General features: G+C 39.0%; 1 protein-coding gene across 1 annotated transcript; it reads left to right on the top strand.

Moving 5' to 3' along the window:
• Positions 1-636: 636 nt before the first annotated feature.
• On the top strand, positions 637-9,298 carry LOC149286821 (leucine-rich repeat-containing protein 38-like). Its single transcript, XM_089493797.1, has 2 exons — positions 637-1,204; positions 9,057-9,298. Exons 1-2 carry the CDS (start codon positions 637-639, stop codon positions 9,296-9,298), a joined length of 810 nt encoding a protein of 269 aa, XP_089349923.1.
• The last annotated feature ends 1,004 nt before the right edge of the window (positions 9,299-10,302 follow it).

The raw sequence follows: 10,302 nt of genomic DNA, 5'->3' as shown, positions 1-10,302 counted from the left end.
TAGAGATTATATATAAATAGATATATATATATATATATATATATATATATATATAAATATATATGTAATTCTAGTGCTATTTGTTTTTTATCTTTTAGGGTGATGAATGAGATGAATGAATGAGACATCCGTGGACCTGATTACTGAATAATGTATTCACTGCGTTATAAGGAGCCCACCGACTGGCATAGGTCAATGTGCCAATTTGCCAGCAAGGCACGAAGGCGACGATGCTTTAGAAATCATGTGATCAGAAAAAAAAAAGAAAAATATCTTCTGGGGGGGGGGGATGTATTGAAATTCCTGCAGAGGCTCGAACAGCATGGGGTCGGCACAGGGAACGGAGCTTGAGATTGCATTTCTCAGCCCTTCGCTATAGTGAAGAAATATTCCCTTTATCAGACCATGTGTACCCCTCCCCCCCCCAAGTCTGCTGCTATCTGATCTATGATGATATGTGATCTCCTGGATACTAACACACACACACACACACACACATGTATCCGGCATTTCTGCTCGCCACCCCTGCACGATGTCTGCCTCTTAGCTCTGCTCTCATGCTTTCGCACCTTTACAATGTTGCCATGTTTCCTTTTCTGGATCTCGCCGTTATTTTGCCTGTGCTGTTTTCTCATGATGCCTTTGTGTTTTCTGTGCCCGTCGGTTTGTATTTGTATAGACCACCACACGATAGACTGCAGGGACCAAGGGCTCCCAAGTCTTCCCGACACGTTTCCGCTGGACGTACGGAAACTCCTCGCAGCCAACAATCACATTCAAAGCATCCCGGCCGATCTCTTCTTGTACTACGGGGATCTCGTGTATCTGGACCTCAGGAATAACTCGTTGACCGCGTTGGAGGAAGGTACCTTCAGCACTTCTTCCAGGCTGGTTTTTCTAGATTTGAGCTACAACAACTTGACGCAGCTCGACGCTGGGATCTTTAAATCGGCCGAGAGGTTGATCAGGTTAAATTTGGGGAATAATAACCTTTCTGAGGTGCATGAAGCTGCCTTCGAAAGCCTCGGATCCCTCCAGGTATTGGAATTGAATGACAATAACTTACAAAGTTTAAGCGTGACAGCCCTGCAATCTCTTCCATCCCTTCGAACTATACGCTTGGAGGGGAACCCGTGGGCATGTGACTGTGGCTTTGCCAATCTCTTTTTTTGGATTGATGAAAATTCAAATAAGCTTCCGAAAGGTACGTTTCCCATAAAAAAAAAAAATAAATAAAAAAAAAAAAATTACTCTTTAATCATTGAATTTGCATAGGAATCCTCTGACAGCTGTAGGCTACAACTCCTATCATTCCCAGGCAACCTGTCAGTCCACGTACATCCTCAGGGTTGGAGCGATGATGGCAGCATCAGAGTTCTGCTTGTTGACGCATAAACCAGCAAAGATATATTAAGAACTGTGGATTGATAGGAATGCCTGAGAGTGATGGGAGTGTTTATTCGCAGGGGTTTAATGATATGTAAGCTCATACGGCCTTTTTGTCTCTGTAAGTCTGGGTTGTCACGTTATGCTCTACCTGTAATGTCCTGTTTGCTCATTGTACAGCGCTGCGGAATATGATGGTGCTATATAAATCAATAAATAATAATAATCGGTGATTAAAACGCCACAAATGAATATATAATACGGAATGAAAGTAATCCACCATGATGCAATAAAGAAAAAAATAATGATAATAATATGAATTAAATCGAAACACGTCTCGGGTGAGCAAAATCGATATTTTTGAAATTCTTTCGGACGGAATGTTACATTTTCTTTTAAGTGTCAGTTAACAGAGAGGATGATTTTTGCAATTTGGATATTTTGTAATGAAAAAATCGATATTTAGTTTAGTATATAAATCAAATGAAGCCCCTTTGTATGGCTATTGAATCTGAGCTTGATTTTAACCCTATAATATACAAGGGTTAGGCTTGGGTACAGTGCCCATCACCCAACTGTGTCGCACACAAGGTCAGTAGAGCAGGAGGCTGATTATCCTAAAAAAAAAAAATCTTATTTTCCGAGCAGGTGCGACCATCTGTTTTAATCAGCGGTGTCTCAAAAGAGGAGATTCAAGGACTTAAGGAAAATAAATCAGCCGTTCCTACCTGCCTGAATTCTGGGTTCCATTTAAACGTACTAACAATTAAAAAAATGGAATTTTAATCAAAAATAATAATAAAAAATAACCCTAACGCATCCAAACCCATTTGTAAATCCATTTCAGAGCACACCATAAGAAATGGCTTTGTTTCCTTAATTTATTGGGCACATATGGCAATTCTTTTATTACATCACACCAGGAGTCATGCAAGCAGATGGATACCATCAAGATAAAAAGGGGTTAATTTATTTACATTGCCCCTTTTTGTGACATCACCATACGCACCAAATGCAAATCGCATACTACAATGATTATTATTGGAAGTTAAATTGTAAGGTCGGCCACCAAGTAACTATCCAGCTGCAACTCCCATGACGCCCAGCATCCCGTGAGTGCGCCTAGAGGTAACTGAGCCTTATGAGGTCTGTATTCTCAGAGCAGCTGGGTAGTTACATGTTGACAGGTGTTGAACTCCATACTCATCTATAACGCAAGAATAACCACTCGCATACTAGCCAACACTCTTGTATTTCCCAGGACAGTCTCAAGAGTCAGGCTTAAAAGGAAGCTTTACTTTACTGAGAGGGTGGTAGAGAGGAACAGCCTCCCAGCAGAAGCGGAAGAGGCTAATATAGTGAGTGAATTTAAACATGCATGGGATAGGCACATGGCTCCGTAAGACGAGACCACCGACCAACAAGCTGACTAGACGGGCCGAACAGGGCTCATATGTCAGCAAATTCTGTTTCTGTCAAGGCCTGAATAGGTCAGAGAATGTGAAAAAAGGGGTGGAGCAAGGGCAGACATGAGTGTTGTTAAATTTGCATCTCTAAAAACATGGATCTCTAAGCACACACCGATAGTCTTAGATACCGATACATTGTTACATAAAAAGCATTTTGACACCTCCTGTTACTAATAAATTCAGATCTCCAAACAGATGGTGAAATGCGAGCCGTTCCTTTAAGTAATCTGCTCTGGAGTCAGAAAATTGGTTACAGGTCATCACACAGAGGAGCAATCTTGAAATGACGAGAAGCCACAAAGGCAGTTGAAGCCGATACCAAGAATAGAATGCCGAGCGCTAAATGGAACCTTGAGCTGAAGTTGATACTTTTTATCGAACCGACATAGAAAAAGATGTAAAATTACATAAACTTCGACCGGAGACTCGCTTTCCTCTTGGGCTAAAACTGATATATATCCATTTTTCTTATCGAGCTTTAAATTAAATTATATGTAATGTGCAATTTATGAGCATTTTGAGAAAGGTCTGCCTATTATCCAGAGACAGTGGTTTATTAACGTGATGCTATGAAGTCGAACTTATCACATGTCCAGTTAGATTGTTACATTGCGCCAATAATGCAGTTTAACCCTTAGAGGCATCTGTCTGGACCTTCATAGACCCCATCAGTGGGGTGCAATTCGTGTCCCTCTAGGGACAAGTGAGCAAGGAGGTCCAGGTCTTGACTCACCTTTACACATGAGGTGAACCCCAAGAGATCTCCAATGGGAGTATTAATTGCCCCCACCTGATTTATGTCTCTGGGTAATGGGGGTCCATCTTTGATGACTTTGATGTTTAGGGGGCCGCATAGACACCCTCGTTTAGACATTAGGGTAAAGGTTGCTCTTAGGAATTGAGAGATCCTAATTCAATATTTTATAACACCTCTATTCTAACGAGAAACGTAAATGGCCAAAGAAGCACTAGGCATATAGTGATCACATTACACCCCTACACAGTTTACAATTGATGAATTTCTCTTTCCATTTTTCTCTAAAAAAATTGTTTTTTTTTAATCTGTTTTAACATTTGCACCATTAGCAAATCATAGAGAGATGTGACGCTCTAGCACAGATTTTTTTCCCCTTGTTCAGCTGCACCGTGGAGAGTTGGCAGCTATGATATCATATCCGGGTGCACCACAAGTTTCAGCCACTAGAGGCTCTGTTGTATCTCATAAGGAGCCCCGCTGAGAAAAGATAATGCAAGCAGCGGGTTTAAAGATTTTGGGTTGCGTTGAAGGTTCTGACTCGGTCAGGCTGAGAACAACACCTACCATAAGTACATCTCTGCCTATGAGAACATGCCTTTCGATCCTTGAAAAGTAACAATTTAATTGAGCTTGAGCCCTGCTCATTAAACAGATTCTGGAATCATTCCAGGGCTGGCACTTTAAGGCCAGCAGGCGCTTGACGACACAAGTGCGACCGACAGCTGGATATGCGTGGCTACGTTGTTCTGTTCGAGTGAGTGGTGCTGCGGGCCGGTGGCCCACCAGGCATATGGCCCGTCTAGATTTCAAAAAGCTTGATTCTCGCTCGTTAAACAGGATCTGGCCGCATTCGATGGGAGCCTCGTGCCACTAATAAACTTTAGTAAAAGTCCTGCCATGTACTTCACCTAAGAAGGCGGCTTCGTTTCAGGACTTGGCAGTGACCACGACGTCAGTTATACTGATCCCGAGATACCGTGTAGCCTAATAGCTAAACCACTATCCTACAAATGCTGGTGGCAGAAGGTCTGCTGAAATTAAACCTTTTGATGTCTGCTTCCGTAGCGGCGGTGCTTTCCTATCAAGGCATTTCTATTACCTTTAAAAGACGACGCTGGAAATTACTCATTTTTAAGTGGAGAACCCGGAAATCGGATTGATTACATTTTAGACCTATTGCAGATCATTTAAAGATGCACCGAAGCTTAAGCATAATTTATCTTATGACAAGTAGCAGAAATCTAAATATTATGGAGATTGCCCTTTTTTATAATGTTTTGTAACCCCGGAAAGTCTGGATTATAGTATTTTTCTGTACTGGGAAACAGGTGAAATGATTAGAGGGACACTTGTGTTTTGAGGGTTGTGGGGAGAGTTGTGAGTGGGGGGGGGTGACATAGATTTATTATTATGTGACTTTGGGACTTTACCCATACTGCCATTCCAGAGGTAGATCAGGTCCTGCAGAGCGGTCACGTGTGGCTGTATGCATCCATCTGGTGGCCGCTGGCCTTAAAGTACCAGGCAAGATAGTCATCTCCAGTCTGGCCTTGGTGCCAAAGATGAACATCTGGATATTTTCTAGTCGCCGACCATGACTTGGAAGAGGTTCATTGTCACACCGATGATAATATTAAGTATCTTTCAGTCTCTCTGCAACAAGCTCTATTACCTGCTGTCTCTAAAATGCATACGTTGTATATGTTGAGGAGTGCCTTACAAACTTGAGCATGATTTTATCTTTGTTGTATTAAAAGTTGTATTAAAAGTGATAGAAAGAACCATCCAGTGACTAATAACAGCATCAAAAAGACTCTAAAGGTGAATTAATAACACGTTATAAATGATTTATGGAAAATCTGTTTCTCACTTTCCGCCGTCTCTCATCTTGTTTTAAGTTGTAAGCAACTGTTTTGTTTAGTTGTACATTTTTAAAAAAAGATAAAAGAGAATGGAATTGGAAACGCTAAAGACAAAAAAATACTTTTTGTTAAAATATACCAACTAGTTTAGGGTTAAGGTTAATACTTCTTTTCTCCCTCTTCTCGTTCTTCTCCTTCATCCGTTGATATTTTTCTGGGCACCCAAAGACAGTAGGATGATGTTCTCTCTTTTGCTTAGGGGCTCCTGGAAAGTACATGTGGTCCTTAGAAGCCATGACTTAACGTTTAATGGTGGGAGCATGACAAGGGATGTGATATAAATACAGCGGAACGCTGTCCACCTCTGTTATAAGAGCACAAGGTTGTCTAACCCGGTATCCGTGTAACCAGATCCAGTTTCTCTCGAGACATTATATTTCCTACTGCGGGAATCACAGAACATGCTGAAAATGTGAATGTGATTCTTTCCACGACATAAGTGAACAGAGCAGGTGAAAAAAGACACGGTTGACCTCTCCGTGAGTTCTGGAGCTCCAATTTCATCAGAGACCATCCACAAACGCAATGCCGGCCAAGTCCGGTGAAAGACACATTTCTCACATTTCTCTTATACATTAAAATGCAGAAATTCCAGGTTCCACGAGGTATAGAATACTCGGTTACGGGGCCGATACCACACCAGCAGTTTACTTGTTGGTAATGTATCCGTTGTAGGCCTTAACAGAATTGTAATCAGGAATAAATGTTGTATGGGTTGCGATACGTCACCTAGGCTTGGTTATATTTTGAAATGAAATAATAATTTTCACTTCTTCTAAGCTAATAACTACGGTAGGACTACCCCAGGGTAACACCTAAATAATTGCCCAGAAACATGTATTCCATCATGTAGAGACAGCACAGTGTGAAACGCATGAGGCTGCATGTGACGTATTTTTAGCCCATGCCATCAGCTGTATTTTACTGTCAATGATATCCGTTTTCATGTCGATAAGTCACAAATGGCCTTTGTTCCGGGGTAAGTCTGTGCAAATGCATGGTTTTGTTGTGTGTGTGTTTTAGTGTATGATGTCAGAGTAAATGAGCGTTACTGTATAGTAGCAGAGTGTGTGTGTGTCCGTGTATGGTGTTAGTGCGCATGAGTGTATGATGTTAACGTGACTGTGTGTTACTGTATGGTGTTAGAGTGTGCGTGTGTTTGTGTGTGGTATAAGCATGTGTGGGTATGGTGTTAGCAGAAGTGTGTGTCAGCATATGGTGTTAGAGTGTGTGTTAGTATTTGATGTCAGTATGTGTGTATAGTTTTAGTATAAGTGTGTGTCAATATATGGTGTTATAGCGTCAGGGGTGAGTATAGGATTAGCAGGAGATAATGTATGTATAGTGTGTAGGTCTATGGTGTTCTAGTGAGTCTGCATGTTAGTATGTGAATGTCTTTTAGTTACGGGAAGTAGAAGAAATACAGCCACCGGGCACCACTAAACCTATGCTCACCACAATACTACATGGGGACTGTACTTAACGCAAGTCTTTATTTTTTCCCTTTGTCTAACTGTCTAACAACCTCATTAAATTGCACAGAGTTGTGGATGGTTTTAGAGCTTTATAAATAGTTATTATTATTATTATTTTCATTTCATTTTGTTTTTTTGGTTAAGTGTTTAAGTTCTAATGAAAGGATCAGCATTAAACCTTTGGTTAAGGAGTAGCCAATATCAAAGTAATTCATGTCCTTCTTTCCCCCTGTTGGCTTGAAATGATTGAGGAGGATTCCCATGACCCCATCGACTGACCCTTAATTAAATTAGCGCTACATAATTACAACTGGTTGCAAGCTTGAGTAAGAAAGATAATTTGCAATTTCCAACCCATAATGACTAAAATTAATTACCACCTGCTGTCAGCTGGGTGATAAGTACAAAAATAGTTTAATTTTCTCAGTGTCACTGGCTGAGAAAATGAATTCGCTGCCTTGAATAGCACTTTGAGGGTTGCGGATCTCCAGATTGGAGAGAAATTGTATTTCTGTAAATCTATCGGTTTTTTTCTTACGTTGAAAGGACACCCTTAAACGTTGGGTAAGGTTTTACATATACGTAAAATATTCAAGCTTCTAGAAAAGGCGGATAGGAGGGGAGGGAAAAAAAAAAGGGCATAAAGATTTAAAGATGCTGTTCCACTTAAACAAAACATTAATTGCACTTCCCTAGTATGCATCTTGGTAGATCGGCCATTTTTATTCCTTTCTAGAAAGGGTTAGGGGAAAAGTTTTCAGTTTCTATGGAAACAGCTTATCTGTGAATTCCAAATGTTTCTGGTTAAAATGATGAATGAGACAACATTTCACATAATTAACTAATTATTTCTAGGAAGGGTTTTGGACTTTCAACAGTCCTAAGAATGATGTATGAGTATGTGGAACTGCACCTTTAAATCCTAAAGCAGGACATTTGGGAGGTATGGACGTATATTCAAGTATGGGATTCACTCCATTTTTATTTTTTTTTGTGAATCGATCATCGATACCATTTAAAGCGACTGTAGAAGCCAATAGATACATCATGTTAATGACTGCATTGGAAATATTGGTCGCTGTTACAAATGGACCAATATCAAGAACAAATTACTGGACAACAAAGCCGGGGTTTTCATTTTCCGTCACTCTAAAATAACCAACATTATTCAACCTTAACATTCTGGAATTTATCAGCCATTATCCATTTTTGGGACCAATGTTAAAATTGGTTGTAGTAATAAATGAAATGGATCCACACTCTCCCCATTCATTCAGCTGATCGACCTCCGGCTCCAGAACACGTTATTAGCCTGGTCGGTGATTGCACCTGGAGGGTATCAAATCTCTGACTTTGTTTTAAGTTAAGCTGTGTCTATTTCACGTGCCACGACTTCAGGAGCTGACAGCCCTCATTAGGAGAACCACAATATTCTTGTTCTAGACTGTTTTTTTTATGGCTGGGATTAGATTCCACGTGAAGCACACAAGGGAGACGCACCAGTGGCACAGTGTCTCTATTTTATGGAAAACCCAGCCCAATTTGGGGCAAATCATTGGATTTTTTTAGCTGATTGCCCTTATTAGGAGAACAGCAATATTCTTGTTCTAGATTGTTTTTTTATGGCTGGGATTAGATTCCAGATGTAGCAAGTAATAGAGAGTGCCTCTATCTTATGAAGAATCCAGCCCAGTTTGGGGCAAACCATTGGATTTCCAAGTGCATTTAAGTACATGACTCTAGTGCTAAAATAGATCAGGTTCTTTAACGGGCCATTCAAGTTTCCATACGGCCCCATCAATGAAGAATGCAAATAAAATTACTTGTTAACTACTTTCATATAAATTATTTTCCTGGCCAAAACAAACACTGTAACACAGCTATCATATGCATTAAAGTGCATTTAATGGCTGGATTGGCCCCTTAAAATACACAATTTTAAATAGACCCTTTGGTGTTTATTTCTGGCAATCAATCATCCCCAAGAAACAAGCGTACTGACATTGTCTGTCCTGATTTTGTCTCCTTTTTTTTCCCTTTCCTCCAGGTGTAGAAGAAATTCACTGCACCTTAGATGACCGAAAAATCTTCTTGCATGAACTGTCAGACGTCAGTTTCGGGGAATGCAAATTCACCCTGTCATTGACGGACTTTTTAATTATCATGTTTTCTGGAGTCGCCGTTTCTATCGCTGCTATTTTTTCGAGTTTCTTCTTGGCTACGACGGTACATTGTTTCCAAAGATGTGCTCCCAGCAAAGACGAAGACAATGAAGACGAAGAGGAATAAGGATTTATTTGTGACGGATCTGGATATAGGAACAGAAGACATCCATAACCCTTTGATGGATAATTCTATTTCTACATTAATAAAGTGCAATAGATTTTTTGAAAAAGAATTATGAAAGGTGCAAGCTAAATGTAGCTTATTTGATTAGACATTCAACGATCTGTCGAAATGTGATTTTTTAAAATTACATCAAAGCTGCTTGGGATCCTCGTAATCACATCTTGGAATTGATAGGATGCATTAGAGGTATTGATAATATGAGGTTCTATAACTTGATGTCATAAAGATGATGCCATAAGACCATGTCATTCCGGAAGAGAATAGCTCTAATGGACACCAAGACTCCAAAAAAAAAAAAAATTATATAATGGCTTTTTTATAAACCACTGAATTCTAAAGTTAATGTCAATTAAAACGACTAATTGGGTTAGCCACTAAAGCCTAAAAGCTGCTTATAGATGATTCTAAAACTATGCAGTAACTTCTGATTATTCAATAACGTATGGAAAAACTCATCCTAATCAATGTTACGTTATTTTTGAATGGTTCAGCTGCTTTTTAACAAATATATATATATATATATATATATATATATATATATATAGATATAGATATATATAGATATATAGATATATATATATAATAAATATACATATATTATATAATTAGCTATAATATATATATATTATATGTAATATAATTAGATATAATATATATATAGTATATCTAATTAAATTATATATGTATATTTGTTATATCTAAATATATATATATATATATAATATCTAATTATATTATATTATATTATATATATATATATTTAATAATATATTAAGAAACGCATGATCCTAGCGGTATGATCCACTTGCTCCTCATTTCTGCACAACTTATAAAACAAATTAGAAATTAGGAAGAATGGGGGAGGCAGCGCGGAACTTCAAAATTAATTTTTAACCCCCGACACCTGTGTGGTATATCTAGAAATCTCGTACACTTGATATTTT

This window comes from Sceloporus occidentalis, unplaced genomic scaffold, assembly GCF_023333645.1.
Source record: "Sceloporus occidentalis isolate IW3139 unplaced genomic scaffold, rSceOcc1.0.p SCAF_66, whole genome shotgun sequence".
Lineage (NCBI taxonomy): Eukaryota > Metazoa > Chordata > Lepidosauria > Squamata > Phrynosomatidae > Sceloporus > Sceloporus occidentalis.
This window is presented reverse-complemented; position numbering and strand designations above follow the sequence as displayed.